This window comes from Baudoinia panamericana (genome assembly GCF_000338955.1).
Source record: "Baudoinia panamericana UAMH 10762 unplaced genomic scaffold BAUCOscaffold_2, whole genome shotgun sequence".
Lineage (NCBI taxonomy): Eukaryota > Fungi > Ascomycota > Dothideomycetes > Mycosphaerellales > Teratosphaeriaceae > Baudoinia > Baudoinia panamericana.
This window is the reverse complement of record NW_006911258.1, coordinates 29,349-51,859: the sequence shown is the minus strand read 5'-3', so window position 1 is coordinate 51,859 and position 22,511 is coordinate 29,349. Positions and strand designations below refer to the sequence as shown.

Below are 22,511 nucleotides of genomic sequence, written 5' to 3'. Positions count from 1 at the left end.
CCGTGGCGATATACGCCCGGAAAAACGAGTCGGATGCATCCGTAATCATTCATACATCCCCTTCCCACACCCACACTCCTCCATCCATCACACACACCCCATCCCCCCCTGCTCCCCTCTACTGCCCCCCACCACCACCCCCACCAAGCTTCCTCAAAACTTTATCCCAGCTCTCCTGCTCGAACATCAGGCTCGGCGCCTCCACCACCCCTCCCGTGCCGGCATCCATGTTCGGCATGAACCGCCCACTACTCTCATCCTTCTTGCCCAGCTTCTTCAGCGCCGCGTCGACGTGGTCTTGCGATACCATGACCCCGGACTCGGAACAGCGGGCTTTGGCGCGGAGTTCGGAGCACAGGCTGTCGAGGTCGAAGGTGCCGTTTTGGAAGGAGGGGTTGGATTGCAGTTGGTTCCTATGGTTACATTAGTTAGCATGTGTGAGAGGGGTGGTGAGCGGATATTGGGGAGGATGGCTTACCAGATATTGTTGCAACTGATCAGCTTCGTCTTCTGCTGCTGCTGCTGGGCTTGCGGTTGCATCCCACTACCAGGCAAACCATAATCGTCATCCCCGCCATCCCTCGCCTTATCCATCTGCGCCATGAGATTGGCACTGGACATCGGTGCATTGTTCGCATTATTCACACTCGGAGTCACAGTACTGCCAAGCGTGGCGCTGCTCTGCTGCGGGCTCTGCAAGATCCCGAAGAGGTTGCTGGGGGAGCCGTAATCGAAGGGCGCGGTGGTGTTGAAAGTATCGTCGAAGAAGCCGCCATTGGAGAAGTCGGTGCCGCCGAAGGTGGGGTCGAGGGTGGGATCGCGGTAGTCGTTGAAGAGGACGGGGTCGAAGGTGGTGTTTGAGGGGATGCTGAAGTCGAGGTTGCTGTTCGTGAGGTTGATGTTGGATAGGCTGGTGGATGCGTGCGGGTCTTCTGAGGTGTATGTGGGGAGGGAGTTGGATGAGTGGCGCGAGGTGTCGTTCTTGTCGTTGTACGTCTCTACTCCACTATTGTTGGCTTTGTGGCCGGGACTCTCGTGGGATGGTTCCGGTGATGTGCCGCAGGAGCTATTGGCTTGAGCGTTCCACTGGCTGGTGCTGCTACCACTTGGCGAGGCGCTGTCGCTTGCACTACTGCCGCTGTTGAACTGGAAGACGCGGTTCAAGCCGGCTGTGCTTTCGCCGCCGTTTGTGGCGTCGAAGTTGCTCACGCCATTGCTGGCAGAAGACTGCCGCTGCTGTTGATTACCGTTGAAGTAACCATTGCCGCTAGCGAAACTGGCGCTCTTGATCAGACCAGGGCTGAACAGATCGCCAAACGGGTTATCGCCGCCCATTTGAGGGAGTGTGCTGGCGAAGCCATGCATGTTGCTGTTGGTACTGTATCCGACCGAGGGGAAGGCATTGCCACTCGTCTGCGGCGTGCTTGTTTGGGAGTTGTTGCGTGTTGGGGTCGCATTACGTGGGCTCATGCTGCGAGCACTGTTTTGGCTGTCTTGACGCTGCACCTGGGTTGGGATGAGACCTGGCAAGCCGCTTACACCACCGGACGTGTTTGGGTCACACGGAATCGCTGGTGGTGGTGGTGTTGTTGTTGTGTTGCTCTGCTGCGTTGGCTCGGTATTGCCGAAGATCTGGCTGCCAGGCAGAGCACCAAACTTGGGAAAGTCGAACTGGAACCCGCCTCCGTATGACGGACCGCCGCTGTTGCTGCGGACGGGTCCGGTATAAGCATTGAGTGGCGGAGAGCCGCGGAGACCGCCCGGGCCGTTATTCAGAGACAGTCGCTTGCGATAATCGCGCAGCTCGGACTGAAGGCGCTCGACTTGGGCTTTGAGCAGGCCATTCTCGTGCTTGTCCGCTTCTTGCGTCTTGGTGAGCTCAGTCACCTTCGTTTCGAGATCCTTCAAATGCTTCTCCTTGCGCTCGCGGAAGGCGCGCTGGGCTGCACGGTTCTGCGCTTTCCGCTTCTAAACCTAATCGTCAGCGAGTGTAGATACGAACGCACCCCATCGATAATGTTTGCGTGCATACCGTCGTCGGCTCGTTCGTCAACGGCTTCCTGCCCGGCTTCTTGGCGCTCTTCTCACCATCTTGCGTCTCTTGTCGCTTCGAATCACCTTCTTCATCGTCGTCCTTCTCGTCCGGACTCTTGCGCTTCTCATGCGAGTCCCCATGGCCATTGAGGTCATCCTGGCTGTCACCGGGAAGGGCGCCGATCATCTCGCCGCCAAGATCCGCGTTGTCGAAATCGAAACTGTTATCGCCGTCCAGATAGTCGAGATCTGGCTCGTAGTCGGCGTCGAAGTTGTTGAGCTCCGCGTCCTGCGGGCTCATGAACAGCGCGCTACCGCTCATACTGCCTGGTTGTGAGTCGGAAGTAGTGCGCTTGTTAACTCCGGTACTGCCAGGTCGGGAGATGGCGGCGTTCTGCCTGTCCTTGGCTTGCGAGCTGAGTGCTGCCAAGAGCAGATCCTGCTGGTTGTCGGTGAGGTATGGTACGTTGGGTAGTCCTCCTTGCGCGTGTGGTGCTTGCCTTTGCTGCTGACCAGCCATGCGCTGCGGAGCGAACCCCGTGATGCTGTTGGACGTCACGGAATGGGATTTGATGGGTTGTTGTGCGCGCTGTCGCAGCTCGTCAGCAGTGGGATACAATACCATTGCGCACGCCGTGATGCAATGCACTCGAGCGCGTAGTGTGGTGACGGTTGTTCGAAGCCCACGTGAAAGGCCTTGAAGCGATTCTTCGTAATCCGGAACGACTACGGCGGGGTCGGCAGAGCTGGCTATTCAAGCCGAGATGGTGACGGCTACATGCGGGAGGGCTTACCTTGCCAACAGCAATCTCTCTATCCAAGCAGCCGGGAGAGGTGTGAAGTGGTGCTCGTCGCGCCACCAATGCAGTGACAAAGACGTGTGTAAGGAAAAGGACAGCACGTCAGTCGCAGGACGAAAGCAAAGAGGCTTCGACGGGCTCGGAATGGTGTAGGAGCGCTATGCCGGTAACGGTAGGGCTGCCACGCCCAAGACCCTGGAAATCCTGCGGTGAGAGCGGAGCGGGTGGTGCGTGAAGGACGGAGTCCAGCTCGACTTGGCGCGACTAGAGTCACGACGGCGAAGGCACGAGAAAGCAAGATGGCCGGTAGAGGAGGGAAGATGATTGGAGCAGGGAGCGGGCAAATGGGCGGGATGTACCAGGTTGGGAATGGCAGGAACTGGAAATGGGCAGCGTCGACTGCACGAGTGAGCCAGGTGCATCAGGTGCATGCTGCATGCACCCTTCTTGGCAGCTGCTGATAAATCAACTCTTCCCGCCTAGAACTTGCCTCTCCACCTCAGTCTCGAGAAGCATCTAACGCGGACACGGAGTTGGTCGGTGCTTGTCAGCTCCGATAAGGCAGCGCTGTCATGATTTGTGTGTGTGTGTGCGAGAGAGAGATGGAGTTATATGTGATGGTGTCTATTGCTGTGCTATGCACGAGATCGAAGTTCATAGGCTTCTGTCCACGACTAGTCAATCGAGCACCGGAGCCAGTTCCTGTCGGCCACGTTGTGCCTAAGGTGACCATGCATGCCAAGCCTTGAACAGACGTGAGTCACGTGTGTTGGATGTTATCGAGCTCGCAGATTGCACCTTCCCTCACACATAATAGACGACAGATGCCATTGTCGCGCCACGCTAGCAATCTTCCTTCCTGCGCTCTGTTCAGCCTGAGTATACGTCTACAAGCGCTATAACGACCCGTCAACACCCACTCCCAACAACGCCATTCTCGCCGCATCCATAGCGGTCATAGCCCACTGAGTAACCACACCTTTCCTGCTCCACTTGCCGTGAACGGCTGCTGAGTCCAACATGAGCAAGCTTGCGGCGCTCCGAGAGGAGCTCGCGGGGTATGAAGATGACCTCAACACGTGCATCGAGTACCTCGCCCTCGAGCCGGACGACGCAGATTCGAAAGACACCAAGACGTTGCTGGAGGAGCAGATAGTCGACGTCAAAGCGCGCATTGCCGAGGAGGAGTCGAGGCAACAGGCAACCGCACCACCGCCACCGCCACCGCCACCCACTGGCAGCGACATCCCGCCCCCGCCGCCAAAGTATGACATGACGCGCCACCCCAAGTTCCTCGAGCAATCTCACGACGCGCCCCCACCCCTGCCCCCGGACGAGCAGCAAAGCTTCCACGTGAAAGATGTCGTCATGGCGAAGTGGTCCGAAGACAAGCAATGGTACCAAGCCACCGTCGTCAGCAAAACCGGCAGCTCCGCCGACCCCGTCTACACCGTCACCTTCAAGGGCTACAACAACACCGAGACCAAGCGCAAACACGAGATCAAGCCCGTGCACGTGACCGAAAGCAAGAAGCGGAAGGCTGACGGCTCCCCAGCAGTCTCTTCCACCAATACCAACGCCGCGACTGCCTCTCCTGCGGCACCGACCAACACGATTGCGGTAGGCCACGTGATCAGCGCGGCGCCAGCAGTCAATACTTCCCTCATGCCGCCCAAGCGCGAGCCGAGTAAAGTCAGCGACGGGCCTACGCGGATGGCGCCCGAGCCGAAGAAGTTGAAGGGGCAGAAGCAGCTGGCGAAGAACCAGGAGGGGTGGAAAGCGTTCCAGGCCGTCGGACCGAAGAAGGCTGCTCTTGGTGGTGGTGGTGGTGGTGGTGGCGGTGCCGTCAAGCAGAAGGACAGTATGTTGCGTACTCCTGATAATCCAAAGGCCAAGGTTGGGTTTACGGGGAGTGGCAAGGCGATGCAGAAGGATCCGGCGATGAAGCGGTGGAATTATAAGGATAGTGTGGAGGATGACTGATCGTCATGCTCTCGCAGAGGGGACTCCGTTTGATGGATGGCGTTCTCTGTGGAGTTGGCACTTACAGACGGTAAGCCAAAGCGTCGTCTTTTAGTTATATGGCACCAGCATGACGGGCAGGGCAAGGCAAGGCAACTGATTGAGCTTTGCAACGGCGTAAACCTCCTGTGGCGGGACGCTCGGCGGGTCAATGGTGGACGACGACACCATTTTCGCCGCGCTTGCATCGCCGGGAAGCACCATCGTCGAACGGCGCCAGAGTGATTGACGAGTTTCTGCCGAGGTTGCCGCGAAGGCCGGCCCAAGCGATGAGAAGTATCCCGCTACCCAAAATTGCGACTGTGTGCATACTAAGCGATTCTATAGACCACAGAAGGCTTTCCAAAGACAGCTTGACTCACTGACAGTCCTTACTCTGCCGCTCACGCATTCTATACTGGGCTGTGCATGGCGTCGTCAACCGCTGCCATGATGTGAACGACTTCGTTCACACCTCATCTTCGCGCCAAGGATTTTCAACAAATCTCACCACTCACACCTCCCCTCCCTTAACCGCCACCCGCCGCATCTCCCGCCCCTTCTCCTCCGCACTAGCAGCCCCTCGCGCGTCCAAATCGCCCGCTCCGGCGCCTTATCATGCACGTCAGTACACAGATCGTGGCGCGGGGAACAGGAAAAATGGGCTTACCCTTCACCTTCGCCCGCTCCTCACGCTGCTCAACCGAGCTTCCGTCAGCTGCCGTCTCCTTCTCACTTTTGCTGCCGAACGCGCCGGAGAGGGCGCCGAAGATGTTCAGATTCAGGCCTGCCTATACGAAAGGGATGATCGTCAACTCTTCTGCGTGTGTTGGAAGGTTGGGCACAGGTTGGTTGTTGGAGTTTCTTACGCTTGCGTCCGCTTTGGCGCTGTGTTCTTGCACTTCTGTTGCGCTTTGCTGGGGAGGAGATGATTTGTCTACTTCTTGCGAGCCCCCTTTCTTAGTCATGGCGGAGGAGGAGGACATGGTGGAACTTGGATTGGGAGTCACGTGTGGTAAGTATGAGTTTTGATCTCTTGTTTCGTTCCTGCGTTACACGCTCCTTCCTCTGCGCTTCGACACGCTTTTGTAGTGCAGGACTGTGTTCATTTTTTATCACAAGAATCGGCTCGCCTTCGAAGCAGGTCGAGTGCATTGGAGCAACCAAAACTTGGTCAGCTGGGCTTTTCTTGGGACGCTTGCGTCATCACCTCACACGCCCCTCGAAGCTGAAGCGCTGTCCGCTATACCACATGTATGTGCTTTCTCTTATTCTGTCCCGTTTCCTTCCACATCTCTGCATCAGAAGCACGTAGTTGTGTTGCGCGATGGTCCGCTGACGCCGCTGCTGCTGCTGCTGCTCCACAAAGACGGGCATTTGCCAAGATCTGGACATGTTTCAACGCCAAACGCCACTCCATAGCCCGATAACATTGATGATGCGCTTGCTGATGTGGAAGACGTCGATTACTAGGCGCTCTCTATCTCGTCCTTCGAGACTAGGCCTCTGGTGTGCAACGAGACACCACTACCAGATCTTCCGCAATCTGCTCGAATTGGGGTTGGCAGGCTTGTTGTTGTCCTCTCGAGTGACAGTCGGTAATACCATCCTACGGCAACGTAGATAGACTAACTCGCGCCACTATGTACGCCTTATGTAGTTTCCACCTCTGTGTCTGGACCGAAGATGATTGGCAGAACATGCACGAATCATGCGAAATCTATACCCATGACTACACGCACATACGACGAGTTGTGACTGAAGGAGAATTGGCTGACCTTCCAAACCAAAGACAGGTGGTCGTCATTGCGTTCATCCCTCGCTGTGCCTACCCCAGCTGAGCTGGTACCCAAGACTAACAAGGGTACATGAATGTTGACGTTCTCCATAACATACTGGCGATGCTCAGGCCGCTTACTCTGCCGGCTGTTATCGCCAGAAGGACCACCCGTTGGTACTTTTCGGTCGTCACGATGCGGGCGTAGCGCAGTTACAGTCAAGTCAACATGGCAAGCTACTCCGACTATCTTCTCTCCACCCGCACACCAACTCCACTCACATTCGCAAAACTTCCGCTTTCGAACCTCCACTGCCTCTCTGGTTCTGCAAGAGTCCATCTGAACGACCTCAACAAACTCGGCACAACCTTATACATCTCCAACAAACTAATGTTCTTGCCAATACAACTGAACCTTCCGTGTCCAAACTGTGTCAACAGTCGATTCATCTCCGCCACTTGCGCCTCGTCGCGCTCTAGCCACCGCTCAGGCCTGTACGTTTCCACGTCTTCGCCATAGACGTCTGTGCGGCGATGCATGTTCCATGCATTGACGGCTACGGTTGTCCCGCCAGGTATCTTATGGCCGGCAATGACGGCGCCAGTGGGTGGAACGACTCGCTCGCCGCCGAAGCGAGCGGCGGGGTGGGCGCGGAAGGCTTCTTTGATGCAGGCGTCGAGGTAGGGTAGCTTTTGCGCTTCGGCAAGGGAAACGGCTGTACCGGGCTCATGGTCGGGGAAGGCGGTGTCGATCTCGGCTTGCAGTTTCTGGTAAATGGGAGGAGACTTGAGAACATAGTAGAGGAGCGCTGTTAACGTCACCCCCGTTGACTCCGAGCCAGCAAGAACCATGCTGATGCCCATACCCAGCACCATACGATCGGAAACGGTCTCCGGATGCGACTCCTTCGCCTGGAGGAACTTATCGATCAGATCCACCTGGTCATCATCGTGCGAGCCTCGGTCACCGTTTGCACGGCCTTCCTGCCGCTTGCCGGCGAACGCTACAACGGGGTTCGGTCGTGCGTTGAAGTAGCCTTGCCTGTTGAACCACAGTAACACCGGGTTCTTGAGTAGCCAGCCGTCCAACCACGGCCATTGACCGACGCAGTGCGCGTAGCAGAGGTACCAGTGCGCCTTGGCGATGATACCGTCAACGTCCGAAGCAGTTTCGAGAAACCCGATGGGTGCGCCGTACGTAATTTCACCGACGACATCAAAGGCGTACCAATGCATCCAGCGCGCCAGATCCACAATGCCGTCTTTCCCAGGTTTATCTGCGAAGCGCGTGTTCAGTTGGCTGAACAAGCTCGCGATAGTGTTGTTGACGAAAGGCTCGTATTGCCTCAGAGCGCTCAAGGTGAAGGCAGGGTTGACGGCTCGCCGAAGGTTGTCATGCCAGGTCGCATCGAGCGAAGAGAACAGGGAGGGACTCGGTACGCCTTTCTGCACAGCAGCCGCCGCCCAGTAGTAGCCGGATTTGGGGAAAGGTTTGTCGACGCCATAGATGTCTCGAATTGCATCCGGGTGGCTGAAGCTCAGGTTTGTGGGTCCGAGACGGACGACGTCGCCGTATTGCTTGTGGAGCTCTATCTGCGTCGTGGCGCGATGGGCTCCGGTCACGGCATCGAGGAAACGCCAGGCATCTGTCCAGACCGTAATGGATGGGCCGGGAAACTTGCGGAGAGGGTTGGTATACCACCGCCACACGACCCATGTGAGGAACGTCGCGAGGGCGGCGTAATTGTAGGTATGAAGCATCGTGAGAACGTTCATGTGGCCTTACGGAGGCTCCGACGAGGTACGCCTTTGTACGCCTCTGTGGCAAGGTGTACGATCAAAGGTCTGTCTCCACCCACCGAAGACACCATGAGTTTCGCAGGTATCGCAGGGTGAGCAAGGTCGCGAGTTTGAGGTACACTTGTGTGGACAGAAGAGCTTGAGGGAGGCTTCACAATTGGTATGGGGCCAACAGAGTCCGGTTCAAAATACAACAATTTACCCACCTTTGTTATCCACTACGGCGGTATGATGAAGAGGCTCAGGTCGTCATCGAGCGAGCGAGTTGCTCCGACTCCGTGCGAGCAACGACTTCATGCTGTCGCGAACAATGGCCTCACGGGCGTCGTTCCACTGCTTCCACTAGCGTGACTGTCTACATTGCATACCGGCATCGTGCAATGTCAGTACTCGCACTGCAGGTAACACATAAGCCAGTGCCGCATCGATAGAGACCATGAGAGAAGAGATGCTGGAGGATGGGTGTCCACGTAAGTTGTGGGGGCCAAAACTCTAGGCCCCACGCGGTTCAATTACGGCCTGTCCTTCACATCACCTCCATCGACTTCTCCTCCTCCCGCCTCCTGCTGTACTGCCACCTGCAGCCCACTCTGGGGGGTATACCCACTCCTGCGTCATCTGCTCAGGCGCCTGGCACCTCGTTATCCTTCTGCATGGTGCACAAGCATACCGCCGACGGTAAGTCCGATTGTGACGGCACGTGTCGTATTCGAACGGTAAGTACGGCTGCGTGGCTGTTGTGCTGTGCCAGTATGGATCGTTAATGCGTAGGATTTGATCGTAGAAGCAGGTGCATTCGCGGCCCATGATCTGCCGGCTGTGACCGCAGGTGTAGGTTATGGTGTGGAGCGGCATATGTGGTGGTGGCGGTGGTGCACGACGCGCGTGTCCGGTATTGCTGGAAGCTTTTTGCCTTGGTTGATCTTGATTAGAAGCTTGATGAGCCTTTCGACTTGTTTGGCTTGGCGTAAGTGGTTCAGTAAGTTGGCCGATGGCTCTGGTTTTCTTTGGAGCGGATGTATGGAGATGTGCACAGTCATGGCTGCTGCATGTCTCGCGATGGTATGTTAGTATAAGAGAACAGCGAACTGAAGCAGAACCTAAGGATGAAGCAAGTGGTGCAGTAGAGTTCGCTTTGAGCGTGCCGCTCGCATGCTGTTTGCGCATTGTCAAACACTGCGATCCTTTCTGGCAGTGGCAAGCGGTTGGCGTATGGAGCAAGCAACATCGTCAAAGTAGCGATGCCTGTACTCCGTATGCTACGAGGTCACCGTTTGAGATTCTCAGTTGTGGCATTCGTTGTCCAGATGGTTGCAAAAGTGCGAAGCCGCTTGCATCTGAGCATTCTGATGCTCGACTACATCTGGTACTCGCGGAGAAGGACCATCCACTCACTTCTCAGAGTGTAGGCCTTGCAGATGTTGTTGGTCCTGGGATAGCTGCCCGGAGCAGTAACACCAAGTGCGCCTGTATGCCATCCAACATGCCGTGTCTCGCACAACTTTAGGATTGGTCAACCTGGAGCATTATTGGCAGCCATGCCTGCCTCCACACATAGTCAGCGCAACACATATCTCTCAATCATTGGGCGAAGGCTTACAAGCAGAGAAGTGGTGGTTTGTGGGAGGTCACCGCGAGAACTGTGGCGTCTCGACCGACGCCCAGGAAGTTCACGTACAAGCAGAGGCTAAGTACGGGATGCTGAACAGTAAGCCGCTTCGCCGTGCCACATGCTCTGTCATCACTAGAACTCGGTCGTACAATCTCTTAGTGATCGTCTGAGAGCTCCAGTTGCTCCCCAAAGCTGTGGCGACTCTGTTGCACCGTCCAATGAGGTCATTGCGGCTTAATTAGACAAACGTTGTCGAACCCGCCATCAGCGCTATACTCAGCGCTCGCCTCGCCCGCTTGCATTCTTCCCACCCGTACCCATCACATCCGTCTCCGCCGCCTCTGCCATCTCGTCATCCCCATACGTCTCCTCCATGGTCGGCACCACTACATCCCACTTCTCAGCCATAGACTCACCAGCAAGCATACCGCTAACCAGCTTCTCATCCTCCTCAATGTCGATGCCCTCGTCCATGTTCAAATTCGAAGCATCTGCATCCAACCGGAACCTGAAGGCCACCACCCCGCCGTCCTTCAATCCCACGCCCTGCGGACAGTCCGTTCCTGCATCTTTACTGAGCTTGCCTCGACCAGCACTTGCGGTAGCCTTGCCCTTGCCCTTCTTGTCCTCGAGCATTCCATCCTCACTGTGGCCTGTGTCGATTGCTTCCCAGCCTAGAGTGAGGTCGTTGATGTCCACTGGTCTTGCTAGCAAGATGTCTGATGCATGGTCTGGTATAGCATGCCCATTGAGCTTGCCGTCCGGGCTGGTCTGTTGGATGGCCTTCAGTAGCTCAGCGCGGATTGACGAGAGCTTCTGCAGTGGGTCACAGTGGAGGAAGAGGGTGGTGCGGTTGTGCTTGAAGCGGAGCACCCACGTTGAGGCGGTGGGAACGACGGCCGGCGTCATCGTGCTTTGTCTTGCCTCACATTGAAGTGCGTGCGTTTCAACGTGCAGCGAATGTAGAATGCAGAGGCTGTGTTGACCATGTACAATTGAGGAAGGGAACCGTAAGGCACCAGCATTGGAGCCTTAGGCGCATCTTCACTGACGGGGCAAACGTCTGACGTGGATGGAGGTGTCCTCGGTCTGTCCACTGTGACGCCTGCCCATCAAGCACAACACATACATGTAACGCTCACTGTATCGCATGTTGTTCGCCTCTATGGCGCGTGTTTCGCATAACGCGTGGCAAGACGTATACGTATGTAAGGCTTTGGTTGAGGGCGCAGCCACTCTTGACGCGCAAAGGAGCTGCCTGGACCTGAATATCGCTGCCTCGACACTGTTATGTAGGCGCATTGAGTCGCGTAGCCATGGGTATCGATCGCGTCTCTGTCTCATCGTACTGCTTGGCACCACACGTTTGAACACTCTGCTGTCCCTATTTTCCTCGTACTAATTCATCTCCAATCGCCTGGCATCAATCGAGGCGCCCTTTGCCAAGTCACATCATGGCCACCAAGCCTCCCTCAGGACAATTGCGACCCACCTCGGAGGCGGACGTACGGCAATCTATCCTTGATCAAGCACAAGCTGCTGCTGCCGCTCAGGATGATCCCGCACAACCAAGAAGACCGGAGGCCCTACTGCAAGAAGCCGATCTTGTCACCCCCGATGCGGTGGAGGACGACGAGGCCCCTCCTGCCTACTACGGCGGCGTCTACGGCGAGATTCACAATGAGAAGGACGGCTGGGGCACGAGTGCCCGTGTCACGGACGATGGCCGTGTCAACATCCGCATTAATCAATTTAACCGGCGTTTGTCCCAGGTGTTCACCCCGGTTCTGCGTCAACAGGCACAGCAGACCACCCAAGAGACTGGCGATCACCGCCCTTCCACGCATGGTTTGGAGGAGGCGACTGACACTTCTCCACCTCCGGCCTTGAACATCGTCATCCAGGTCGTGGGCTCGCGTGGAGACGTTCAGCCCTTTGTCGCTTTGGGAAAGGTCTTGAGGGAGACCTACGGCCATCGTGTGCGGCTGGCGACACATCCTGTGTTCAAGGACTTTGTGGAGGAGAATGGTCTGGAGTTCTTCAGTATCGGCGGCGACCCTTCCCGATTAATGGCCTTCATGGTCAACAACCCTGGCCTGATACCGAGTTTCCGCAGCTTATCAAATGGAGACGTACGTGCGCGAAGACGGGATGTCGGCGAGTATCTTCAAGGCTGCTGGCGATCATGTTACGAAGCCGGTGACGGAACGAGAATCCATGCCACCGGCGATGACATCTCCGAGGTTTCTGGTTACGACTCCGGCTCTGAATCCACAGCAAGACCCTTTGTTGCTGACTGCATCATTGCCAACCCTCCAAGCTTTGCTCACATCCATTGCGCAGAGAAGCTGGGTGCGTGTGTTCGAGGGCACGCAGTGCTTTTCTTGCTGCATGTGAGACATCGCTGACTGTTACACTACTCGTGTGTAGGTATCCCGCTCCATATCATGTTTACCATGCCATACTCTCCCACCCAGGCTTTTCCTCATCCGCTAGCGAACATTCAGTCCTCGAATGCCGACCCCCAACTCACTAACTTCATCAGCTATGCTATGATCGAACTCCTCACATGGCAAGGTCTAGGTGATGTTATTAACCGTTTTCGCAACAAATGCCTCCGTCTGGATCCCGTGAGTGTCTTTTCCGGCCCTGGGATGCTTCAGCGGCTTAGGGTTCCTCATACTTACTGCTGGTCTCCAGCCCTGATACCTAAACCGAATGATTGGGGTGCCCATGTCTCCATCTCTGGGTATTACAAGCTGGCCTCTGATGAATATACTCCAGCCCCTGAACTTCAGGCTTTCCTCAATAATGGCCCACCGCCTGTGTATATAGGGTTCGGGAGCATCGTCTTGGAAAATCCCAATGCGCTGACGGAGCTTATCTTCCAGGCTGTGCGGAAGACCGGACAACGTGTACTGCTTTCCCAGGGATGGGGCGGCCTAGGCGCAGATGAACTCTCACGAACTGCACCTGACGGCGTCTTCATGCTTGGCAACGTGCCGCATGACTGGCTTTTCAAACATGTGTCTTGCGTGGTACATCACGGGTAAGTGTTCTTGGCGCAAGCCGTTGCGCCCGCCGACGAGCCAGATAACTTCGCTGACCTCTCTACTCATTGCTCGTTCAGAGGCGCAGGAACTACAGCAGCAGGCATAACCGCCGGCCGGCCGACTGTGATCGTCCCGTTCTTCGGGGACCAGCCGTTCTGGGGCGGCGTAATTGCAAGAGCAGGCGCGGGCCCTCAGCCGATCCCACACAAACGACTCACTTCGGACAAGCTAGCCGATGCTATTACCTTCTGCTTGAGGCCCGAAAGCCTGGCACGCGCTCAAGAACTTGCAAGCAAGATCGCCGCAGAGCGAGGTAGCGAGACCGGTGCTCAGCTATTCCATCAACACCTCAACGTGGACCGACTCCGTTGCACCCTTGCACCGTCTCGGCCCGCTGTGTGGCGTATCAAGAGAACCAAGGTGAGGTTGAGCGCTTTTGCGGCTTGTACCCTGGCGAATGCGAATTTGTTGGACTTTCACGACCTGAAGCTCTTTAGAGCACGAGAATGGAGTATCGACGAAGGTCCGGTTGATCCGATATCTGGAGGCTTCACCGCGGCTCTCGGAGCATTCGGGGGTATGGCGATGGGGTTGGCGGAGGTGCCTTCGGAGACGTTCAAAGCTCTGCAGACTCCATCGACCTCTCGATCTGTTCCTGACCAGTCCCAGACATCAGTTCCAGCAGCTACCATGTCGAAGGAAACCTTGTCCATAGATGTACCGGAAGGATCGACTGCTCCGACTTCGTCTGGACGAGGTCGGCCGAGCTTGGATAGGCAAGAATCGACTGCGAGTGGATTGAGCCTTTCCGACCTCTCCGTTCTGTCTTCGCCCACCTCGAATACCCCACCAGGCTCTCAGGTCAACACGTTGCAACATGAGTTGAGTCGTAGACCCCGCGGCGTCGCCCGAGATGGCGTCCGCAGTCGAGTCGAGTCCGCCGCCGGCCTGGACCGCGACATGCTGCGCCACACAGGCGTCCATACGAGCAAAGGCGTTGGCCGTTTCGCCAAAGCGCTCGTGCAGTCACCTATGGATCTCTCGGTAAGCTTCACCAAAGGCTTCCACAACGTTCCCAAGCTCTGGGGAGACGATACCGTACGCCCTCAAGAGCGGGTCACCGGTTTGAAGTCAGGCCTTGTCGCAGTAGGACGAGAATTTGGCTTTGGCTTTTACGATGGCATAACTGGATTGGTTACACAGCCCATGAACGGTATGCAGAAGGAAGGTGTCAGCGGCTTGTTGAAAGGAGTCGGAAAGGGAATCGGAGGACTCGTTGCGAAGCCTGGCGCAGCGATGTTTGGAGTTCTAGGGCATACGATGAAAGGGATTCATAAGGAGGTGCAGAAGTCGTTTGGGAAGAGTGTGCAGAGCTACGTTGCTGCGTCCAGGGCGGCGCAGGGGTATGAGGAGTGGTTGCAAAGCGGAGAAAGGGAAAGGGAAGATGTCATTGAGAGGTGGAGGCTGATTCAAAAGTATCTGAAGAAAAGCCACAATAACGAGAAGATGATGGTGGATGCGCTGGAAGCACAGCGAAGGAGGAACCTTGCAAACGATGCGACCCGCCAGCAAGACGGACGACCTGCGAGTGCCACTCAGCCACCCAACAGTACCGATGCTGTGGCCGGAGGCTACGGAAATGCTATGCCCACCACGGACTTCTCTGGATCCTCCTTGCGCCCTGCCGCTACAGCAGCCCAGGGTTCATTGGGAGCATTCGAAGCCAACGAGCCCATCCGCTCTTCATTCCAGGGCATGTCACCTGATGGCGCAGAAGAGGCGGAGGACGCCAATGTGTTCAGAGCGATCCGGGAAAACGTGTCTCAGCTTCAACGCCAACGGCAGGCAGCGTCAGATCCTGAAGCCGCTCAAGGGACTGTGCGCGAAACGATGGCTCCCAGCCATGCGGAAAATCAGAGATCCTCAAGCGAAGCCTTGGACTCCAGTGAATGGGAGTCGCAGATCAGTCTTACAAATGAGGAAGGTGAGGACTCAGAATACGAGCACGCGGTCGAACGACCCGGCACAGCGGCGGCTACGGCCAGTGGGTCAACAGGCGTCCAGCGACCGCCCGCGTACGATTCAGGACATCTTGCGGGTACCACGCAAAGTGAGTTCGAGGCGCAACGACAGGGACAGGAAGGTGAGAAGACGGCACAGGAGAAGATGGAAGAAGATATCGTGATGGAGTATGTCAAGAAGCAAAGCCTCCTGGAAGCGTCTCATCAACACAAACGCAAAAGCCGTGCCACAACAACAGAGCCTACCGAGGATGAGGACTTGCAGAAGGCGTTGGAGTTGAGCATGCAAGGACATGGACAGGATGCGGAGGTTCATGGTGGGGAGGCTTCGAGGATGTGATTTCATGATTGATAGAAATAGACTCTCTAGATCAGCAGTAGACTCTACGAAGATCTCACACGATGCTTATTACTCCCGCCCGCGGTTGGCGTCTAGCAACCTCGCTCGCACCGCGCGGACCAGAACCGGAGGCATGAGCCTAAGGCATCAAGGTGTTGCGCGACCTTGAATCCTTCAACTCCAGCTGGCCAACTTCAAGCGCCCGTCGATCCCAAGCCAAATCTCTTCGGCGGTATCTAACTTTGACGAGCACCACGCGCCATCTAGCCTTCGTATAGGATCCGGCTGGCCTTTTGAAACGGCCTGAGACCGAGGGGTCAACGACTGAACGCCTCAACGACAACATCCGCCGTGTTCGCGAAAGCGTATAGCTGCCAAAGTCGCCTTCGAGGCGCTAGGAATGATTTAAGGTGTGCGCGCTCTGTCTCGTTGATACCTTCCAACAATACTATGATGTTTACCAACATAGCATGTATTACCCGAAAGCAATCGCTTCTGTGGAAACAAACTCTGTTTACACTCTGAAAAACTACCACCCGAACATCATACTCAAGCCCCTGCATATGCCCTTCGAAAAGCTAACAGAAGACAAGCGGTCGCGATGTCCATTCCAAGAGCGCCACAAGGCCACTTCACGCTTCTCTACTTCGCCGCTGCCACCTCATTTACCCGGAAACAGTACGACTTCTTCCCAGCACCAGTCAAGGTCGCTCAGCTCTACGACATGTTGGAGACCAAGTACTCCGGAATCAAGGCTAAAGTGCTCGACTCCAGCGCGCTGACCGTCAACCTTGACTATGTTGACGTTGGCGAGGAGGCCGGGAAGGGTGAGGCTGGAATGCTTATCCATGACGGTGACGAGGTGGCCATCATTCCGCCCGTGAGCTCTGGATGAGCACCAATTTACACGCCATCGCTTGATCAGAGTGCTCTTCCATTCAGTATTCTGGACTTAAGGCGAGCGATGGAGCGTTGCACGCCGACAACTGTTCGGCGCAAGGCCCGGTGGCATCGAAACAAACAGCGGCTCTTGCTTTACTGCACATCTGCGCTCCTCAGCCCTACTGCAACAATTCGTTCCGTCCAATTATCAGAGCAGCCATACATACTGCGACTGTTCTAATTCGAGCTTCGTCTGCGAGATGACGTCACACATTGGCCGGTATCGCTCCAACAGCCATCGGATGCGAGCTGGCAATACGACCGGCAACAAAGCAGCGCCAAGTCGTATCACCGCACTGTGAGGTACACTTACGCTCGAACTCGTAGCCTTGAGAATCGGCTTGCCAAACTTCTTCGGTGAAGACCTGGTCAGCTTCCAACCCGAAGAACCTTCAGTTACCATGGCATCTTCGCTACCCAAAGGCCAGACGATCGTATACAAGACCATCAATGAATTGACTGTCCCGCTAGAAATTTATCTGCCCGATAATGCCAAGAATGTCCCGTGCCTCCTCTGGTTTCACGGTGGCGGCCTGCTCCAAGGCATCCGCACATCGGTATCCCCTCACATGCTCCGGGCGGTCAACAAATACAACATCGCCGTCATCTCCGCTGATTATCGCCTAGCACCTCAAGTCGGAATCGCCGAGATCTACGAGGACGTCCGTGACTGCGTCCACTTCATCCGCAACAACTTGGCTAAACAAATCGGAGACGGAGTCGTCAACCCAGATCGTCTCGCAGTCAGCGGAAGTTCGGCAGGTGGCTATCTCGCTCTACTGGCAGGCTTGTACCTGGAACCCAAGCCACAGGTACTTCTGCCTATCTACCCTATCACGGATCCTTTAGGCCTGTTCTTTACCGTTCCTCAGCCACCGGCCATGGGTGGAAAGGGGCCGGACATGGAACAGCTGAAGCCATATATCGATCCTAACGGCCCGGTTGTAGCAAATAATCCCCCGGACAGTGCCAGGTCTCAAGCTTATCAGCATATGCTCATGTCCGCAAACTTGGCAAAGTTGTTACGCTTTCCATCTGGCAAGGAGGGCGACAAATGGAGGGTCGCGAAGAACATCCAAGCGCACGGCTTGCCGCCGACATACGTTGTGCATGGTGACTCGGATTCGGCTGTTGGTACTGAGCAGGCAGACGAGGTCGTCGGTGTGATGGTCGGGACCGGAGCGGAAGTAAAGTACGAGAGGTTACACGGTATTGAGCATCTATTTGACAAGGAGGAGAGCGTGGAGCTTGAGGATATGTACGCTTTCATGTTGGCTCACTTGAAGTGATAGTACGTCAATTTCATGCACGTCACCTACCACACCCTTCATCGACTGAGGCGCCGGCGACAACACTGTACTTAGGAATTAAGGTGTTATCGTTCACAATGTGAAGAAAATAGACTCAAGTCTGTGCGGTAGTGAGCGGAGCATCGTACTGCACAGGTCGAAGAGCATCTCGGCCACGTTTCGGCTAAATGAATAGTTTCTGATACTCTCACTCATCCCTCGCCTGATGCTTCTCATATTTCTAGACACACCAAGGCTGCACCTATCCAGACCAATCGTCAGGCACTCTTAGAATGCACTCATCGCTAGGCACTTTACCTTACCGCTCTCTTCTGGGCAACGTGCTAATATAGTTCATGGCTGCGGCCTAGTATCCTACAACACTGTATCTCGTCTCCACTCCGCCTGTAGCAATCACCGGCTTATAAGCCCATGCTCATCAGTTCTCCGGCCTCTCGACCACCCTCACAGGCCTCAACTTGGTTACCCTCCGGAAGACATCCACCTCTTCAATCTCCGCCTCCCACACATCCCCCAACTTCATCTCCAACCCCCTCTCCCTCCTCAATACTCCATGCACATTCAACTCCACGATCACACAGCTCACATATTGAAACCAGCTTGCATCATTCGCGGCGCTCAGCCACACGTGTATCTTCTCAAAGGGCAATCTTACCTCGCCGAAGTGATGCGCACGGAACAGTAATTGGCAGAGCCAAAAGGCTTCGGCGTAGTGTTTCGCTTTGGATATGATGGACTCGCGAGGTTGGAGGCCGACCAGGATGGTGCTGAGGACGTTGTTGGAGAAGGGGAGGAAGCCGCGGGACTCGGGGTCGACTGGGGTGGGGGAGGGTGTGATGAGAGACCGTCCTAGCCGCGCTTCTTCGCGAAGAGCCGCTTCGATCTGCCAGTGCGCAATCATGTCTCCGTATCTGCGTAGCGGACTGGTGACTTTGCCGTAATGGTTCATGCCGAGAATGCGATGCTTGAAAGGCGTCGTACTCAGCACTGTCGACCCGAACGTCTCAAGATACTTGACACCCAAGTGCATTGGATACTCTCCTCCGTGCTTTGCCGCCGCAGGAGCGAGCACAGAGCGGAAGAACACGTCACTGTCCATCTTGCCAGGCCGTTTCACGCTACCGCGGAAGATACCAGGGATCTGCCGCTCCGCACACCATTGCGCCGAGACTTCGCAGGCGAGCAGCATCATCTCCCGCACAAGCGTATCGATCGCGTTATTGGCGGGCGCGAACCAGTTGGTCAACCCTCTTGTACGCATCTGGATAACCGGATCGCCTTCCACCCTTCGCCAACCCTTCCGGAAGGGGTGGTCCCAAGCCAGACCGGGTTGTGCGCTCTGCCACACGTTGATCTCGGGCCCGTGCAAGTCGAAGAAAAGTCCCCCGGCCTTCTTGCGTATCTCCTGCCGTTTTTCCGCCAACCTCAACAACGTCTCCAGCTCCTTTACCTGCTTCGCCTTGACCTCACCCACCTGGCTTCTCCGCGGTCGTTCAGGCGGCGGCTCACCCCCCACGGTCAATAAAACATCTTCCCCAGTCTTGCCTCGCTTCCCTTCAACATCCAGTAACTCCGCTACCTCGTCCGGCGTCAGTCGCATGACGTTCCGAATCACTCCGGACCGAATATCTCGCTCCAGCGTCCGCCCGTCTGCGTCCATCCTCGCGGAGAAAGTAAGACAAGGCCTATTTTTGGCCAGAGAGAAGTGCCCCTGTGTCGTCCACCGCGGCAACATCATGTATGCGCGCTCGGGCATATAAATACTCTCGCCCATATGCCTCGCCATCTTCGCCAACGGGTGGTCTCTCGCAAAGAAGGCCGTCGGGTTGGCAATGTGAATGCGAACCCACCACTCAGTAACCTCTCCACCAAAGCCTCTATTAGAGAGAGCGGCAGGCTCAATACTGATTCCATCATCGATTTCGTGCGCACTCGCCGCATCAATACAGTATACCGGCAAATCTCCCCAGTCGTGTCTCAACCCTTCCATCGCATCCCTGAACTCCACCTTCTTCTTACTCATATCCATCAGACTCTGCATCAGATTCTGCAGCGGCTTGCTATGCTGACTGGATGGCAGCAACAAGTGCGGGTCAAATCTCACGCGGTTCTCATACGGCAAGATCGTGCCGATTTCTTGCAAAAAGGTAGTTCCCGTGCTGTGGTTGAGGGCATAATCCGGATACAGTCCCAATGCCTGCAGTAGCAGCGGCGGAAGCGCTTCCAGCCGTGGCAGACCGAGGAACATATTACTCATGCACCACGCCTCCACGAACCGTACCAACTCTGTCTCCGCTTCCGTGAAGACTTGCTCGCTCCTCACTTTCACACAATCCTGCTCCGGCGTAATGGGCAAGCGAATTTGACTCGGTCCCACATTTCCGTATGGCGTAGGCTGCCTATCCTTCCTACTCTCCTGCACAATATCCCTCGCTTTTGCAAGGAAGGAATAGACGTAACTGGCGCCCCGTCTAGTTCTGTGAGCACGCTTCTGACGCTCGGTCATGGTGGACGTGGTGGCGAGGTCGTCTTGCCATTCATGCAACCAACTCCTCACGCTCTCCACCATGCGGAACTGCTCCTTCGATCGGATTTGCAAATAGCCAGTGATACGGTGGGAGCGGCGATCGATATTGAACGCGAAACCTGCACGACTAAGGGCTTGGCGGACGGCGAAGAGGGCCGTAACGGGCAGCTGGTCCGCTGACGTGCGAAGAAGTGTTGTCGCGGCTGAGACTAGACTGCCGTAACGCAGGTCGGTTTCGTGAGCTAAGATGTTGTGGGCATTGTCAAGCGTACTCGCGTGCTTGCGGTAGATTTCTTTGGCTTCTGTATCGAACTGCACCATCTTGCTTACCAGCGGCGCGGAGACGTGTCTCGGCACACTCATGTCCTTCATGCCCGCCTCCTCGATCAGAGCTTCTATATCCGCCTGAACCTCTTCCGGTTTAGGAAGATAGGGTATAATTGGCTTCACCATATCTTCAGATACCCATCCAGGAATGCTGTACTGCACCTGCTTCTCCAGCATATGTATCCACTTGCCATGCATGGTTATGAACTGGGCTACTTGCCCGATTAAGCGGACGTAAACAGCCAATGTCCCCGGACTGTCCGAATGCACCCGCTCAAGCTCAACGAGGTCTCCCATCCGCAAGAACTTGACGTGGGTCTCGGGCGCACCTTGCTCATCGGGCGGTGTGGATTGCATGAAGTGCGCCATGGCCTCGCGCTCGTCTTCTTCCTGCTCCGCCTGACTCCGTCTGAGCGCCTTCGCCGGATCCGGAAGGCGGGTGAGATTGTTAGCTGTTTCGCCCGTATCTGGATCGTCTGGAAGATCGGCTTGATCCTGCAGGAGTAATTCGTGGCCATGTTCTTCTTGCCAGCGGTGGAGTTGCGCACGGATTCCGCGGGGGCTCTCACGCTTTTTAGGTGAGAGAGAAGTTTGTTGTTGCGAGCGCTTGCCGTTGAAAGTTGTTAGTAATGGTGATGGTGGCTCGCTGGAACCAGCCAGTGCAGCCTGTTGTTGCAATTGACAAGCACGAGTATGGTACGTACGCCTTCGCGTGGCTCGATTGAAGTCTTCTTGTTTGTGAATGTACTTGCTGATCAATGGGCGGCTACTCGCTTTCTGCTCCCATATAGAAACTTGGTGGCGGCTTTCGGAGGCACTCGATGTGTTGTCAGTTAGATTGGCGAAGGTCCCTGGGGGCAGTAGTGTTTCCGCGTGTCTTTCGCGCACATTCATCCGACGGCGTACATCACTCGCAAAGGCGGAAAGGGCAGCGTGATGTCGTCCATCTACCGCCGTCACCGATATATCTGACTCTGCCAACCTCGTCGCCGCATCAGCGGCAGCAGCAGAGACAGACCTAGCAATCACACCATTGAACCCCTCCTCCACCTCGTCGGTAGACATCAGCTTCACCCTGTCCCACTCATTGCTGGGCTTACCACCGCCGTCGGTGACCTTCACCGTCACACCCTCATTTGTCGACGCCTCGACGCCCAGCTCGTCGCTGCCGACATACAAAACCCGCTGATGTGGGTTATTGAGCGTGTTGGCCGTAGGCAACGTTTCCGCGTCGGATTCAAGGCCTAGAGGGTCCCTGACCCTTTGCTTGCGTATGTTGATAACCGGACGATGACTCTTGATTTTCCTCGCGACGGGCAGGATACCGGTCTGAACCTCTGGAACAGCGTCGCCAGCCTGTCGACTTGCACTTGTCTGTGAGCGTGCAGAGTCCAAATGCACGTGCTCGGAAGAATGTGTTCTGACGGTCGCATCCAACGCAGTATGCGCTCTATCCCACCGGTACCGGATCCGCGGCCGGCCAACGCCGTCGCCCACCCCCCTTCCCGCATCAGAGCCATTCTCCCTGCCGCCAGACTCCGCTGCAGAAATCACGTGCCCGTCAAAGTCCACGCTGCCGTCGCTATGCCCCCATACCTTCTCTCCCTCCACTCCGGACCGGTCTTTCTGTCCCGCTCTGACTTCTTCTAGTTCATTCCAGCTGCTCTGATCCGTAAATATGTGTGGGCCGATGGTATGCTCGGTGTCGAAGGCGGTGGGTCCGTGGCGGTGGCGGCGTTGGGTGCGCAGACGGCAGTGAAGGCATACGTACGAAGGGGAAGCGGTAGTGTGGCGGACGAAACGGGCGGGAAGCATTGCAGTATGCGGTACACCTCGAAGCATGAGCTCATGTCAGAAGACGTTGCTATTGTACTGTACATGTAGGCGAATAGAAGTGCTTGAGACGTTTTGATGGAGGTTCTGATGGAAGCTCAATGAATATTGATGCGCATGCATTGGACACGGTA

The 22,511-nt window shown here is 56.0% G+C and overlaps 12 protein-coding genes across 12 annotated transcripts; 6 read left to right on the top strand and 6 right to left on the bottom strand.

The window, feature by feature from the left end:
- Positions 1–118: 118 nt before the first annotated feature.
- On the bottom strand, positions 119–2,554 carry BAUCODRAFT_63784 (uncharacterized protein; the record flags this gene model as incomplete). The annotated part of the gene is made up of 4 exons (XM_007674929.1): positions 119–413; positions 479–1,227; positions 1,390–1,968; positions 2,033–2,554. 4 exons carry the CDS (start codon positions 2,552–2,554, stop codon positions 119–121), a joined length of 2,145 nt encoding a protein of 714 aa, XP_007673119.1.
- BAUCODRAFT_29786 (uncharacterized protein) lies at positions 2,538–3,330 on the bottom strand. Its single transcript, XM_007674683.1, has 2 exons — positions 2,829–3,330; positions 2,538–2,623 (listed from the first exon to the last, which is right to left on the bottom strand). The coding sequence occupies exon 1, from the start codon at positions 3,263–3,265 to the stop codon at positions 2,993–2,995; it is 273 nt and encodes a 90-aa protein (XP_007672873.1). The 5' UTR covers positions 3,266–3,330; the 3' UTR covers positions 2,538–2,623; positions 2,829–2,992.
- A 229-nt stretch (positions 3,331–3,559) lies between these two features.
- BAUCODRAFT_336774 (uncharacterized protein) lies at positions 3,560–5,135 on the top strand. Its single transcript, XM_007674974.1, has one exon. It carries the CDS (start codon positions 3,855–3,857, stop codon positions 4,815–4,817), a length of 963 nt encoding a protein of 320 aa, XP_007673164.1. The 5' UTR covers positions 3,560–3,854; the 3' UTR covers positions 4,818–5,135.
- Positions 5,136–5,349: 214 nt separating this feature from the next.
- Positions 5,350–5,821, bottom strand: BAUCODRAFT_144865 (uncharacterized protein; the record flags this gene model as incomplete). The annotated part of the gene is made up of 3 exons (XM_007674973.1): positions 5,350–5,447; positions 5,506–5,626; positions 5,705–5,821. 3 exons carry the CDS (start codon positions 5,819–5,821, stop codon positions 5,350–5,352), a joined length of 336 nt encoding a protein of 111 aa, XP_007673163.1.
- Positions 5,822–6,858: 1,037 nt separating this feature from the next.
- On the bottom strand, positions 6,859–8,373 carry BAUCODRAFT_144864 (uncharacterized protein; the record flags this gene model as incomplete). The annotated part of the gene is made up of 1 exon (XM_007674972.1): positions 6,859–8,373. The coding sequence occupies one exon, from the start codon at positions 8,371–8,373 to the stop codon at positions 6,859–6,861; it is 1,515 nt and encodes a 504-aa protein (XP_007673162.1).
- Positions 8,374–8,481: 108 nt separating this feature from the next.
- On the top strand, positions 8,482–8,853 carry BAUCODRAFT_336808 (uncharacterized protein). The gene has a single exon (XM_007674971.1). It carries the CDS (start codon positions 8,575–8,577, stop codon positions 8,761–8,763), a length of 189 nt encoding a protein of 62 aa, XP_007673161.1. The 5' UTR covers positions 8,482–8,574; the 3' UTR covers positions 8,764–8,853.
- Positions 8,854–8,870: 17 nt separating this feature from the next.
- BAUCODRAFT_21244 (uncharacterized protein) lies at positions 8,871–9,919 on the top strand (the record flags this gene model as incomplete). The annotated part of the gene is made up of 5 exons (XM_007674663.1): positions 8,871–8,882; positions 8,997–9,128; positions 9,184–9,391; positions 9,449–9,474; positions 9,497–9,919. 5 exons carry the CDS (start codon positions 8,871–8,873, stop codon positions 9,917–9,919), a joined length of 801 nt encoding a protein of 266 aa, XP_007672853.1.
- On the bottom strand, positions 9,911–11,022 carry BAUCODRAFT_336769 (uncharacterized protein). The gene is made up of 2 exons (XM_007674970.1): positions 10,013–11,022; positions 9,911–9,954 (listed from the first exon to the last, which is right to left on the bottom strand). Exon 1 carries the CDS (start codon positions 10,931–10,933, stop codon positions 10,301–10,303), a length of 633 nt encoding a protein of 210 aa, XP_007673160.1. The 5' UTR covers positions 10,934–11,022; the 3' UTR covers positions 9,911–9,954; positions 10,013–10,300.
- A 120-nt stretch (positions 11,023–11,142) lies between these two features.
- BAUCODRAFT_29780 (glycosyltransferase family 1 protein) lies at positions 11,143–15,499 on the top strand. Its single transcript, XM_007674682.1, has 3 exons — positions 11,143–12,376; positions 12,455–13,073; positions 13,155–15,499. Exons 1-3 carry the CDS (start codon positions 11,479–11,481, stop codon positions 15,436–15,438), a joined length of 3,801 nt encoding a protein of 1,266 aa, XP_007672872.1. The 5' UTR covers positions 11,143–11,478; the 3' UTR covers positions 15,439–15,499.
- A 540-nt stretch (positions 15,500–16,039) lies between these two features.
- BAUCODRAFT_119021 (uncharacterized protein) lies at positions 16,040–16,333 on the top strand (the record flags this gene model as incomplete). Its single annotated transcript, XM_007674969.1, has 1 exon — positions 16,040–16,333. One exon carries the CDS (start codon positions 16,040–16,042, stop codon positions 16,331–16,333), a length of 294 nt encoding a protein of 97 aa, XP_007673159.1.
- A 167-nt stretch (positions 16,334–16,500) lies between these two features.
- On the top strand, positions 16,501–17,888 carry BAUCODRAFT_336651 (uncharacterized protein). Its single transcript, XM_007674968.1, has one exon. The coding sequence runs from the start codon at positions 16,782–16,784 to the stop codon at positions 17,667–17,669; it is 888 nt and encodes a 295-aa protein (XP_007673158.1). The 5' UTR covers positions 16,501–16,781; the 3' UTR covers positions 17,670–17,888.
- BAUCODRAFT_29774 (uncharacterized protein) lies at positions 17,827–22,443 on the bottom strand. The gene has a single exon (XM_007674681.1). The coding sequence runs from the start codon at positions 22,357–22,359 to the stop codon at positions 18,109–18,111; it is 4,251 nt and encodes a 1,416-aa protein (XP_007672871.1). The 5' UTR covers positions 22,360–22,443; the 3' UTR covers positions 17,827–18,108.
- Positions 22,444–22,511: the final 68 nt, after the last annotated feature.

Bases quoted from the DNA above. Each gene is read 5' to 3' on its own strand.
- BAUCODRAFT_29786 (XM_007674683.1), bottom strand. From the start codon at position 3,265: ATGCACCTGATGCACCTGGCTCACTCGTGCAGTCGACGCTGCCCATTT.
- BAUCODRAFT_336774 (XM_007674974.1), top strand. From the start codon at position 3,855: ATGAGCAAGCTTGCGGCGCTCCGAGAGGAGCTCGCGGGGTATGAAGAT.
- BAUCODRAFT_336808 (XM_007674971.1), top strand. From the start codon at position 8,575: ATGGGGCCAACAGAGTCCGGTTCAAAATACAACAATTTACCCACCTTT.
- BAUCODRAFT_336769 (XM_007674970.1), bottom strand. From the start codon at position 10,933: ATGACGCCGGCCGTCGTTCCCACCGCCTCAACGTGGGTGCTCCGCTTC.
- BAUCODRAFT_29780 (XM_007674682.1), top strand. From the start codon at position 11,479: ATGGCCACCAAGCCTCCCTCAGGACAATTGCGACCCACCTCGGAGGCG. The intron at 12,377-12,454 runs GTGCGTGTGTTC...ACTCGTGTGTAG, and splicing joins CCATTGCGCAGAGAAGCTGG to GTATCCCGCTCCATATCATG. The intron at 13,074-13,154 runs GTAAGTGTTCTT...TTGCTCGTTCAG, and splicing joins TCTTGCGTGGTACATCACGG to AGGCGCAGGAACTACAGCAG.
- BAUCODRAFT_336651 (XM_007674968.1), top strand. From the start codon at position 16,782: ATGGCATCTTCGCTACCCAAAGGCCAGACGATCGTATACAAGACCATC.
- BAUCODRAFT_29774 (XM_007674681.1), bottom strand. From the start codon at position 22,359: ATGCTTCCCGCCCGTTTCGTCCGCCACACTACCGCTTCCCCTTCGTAC.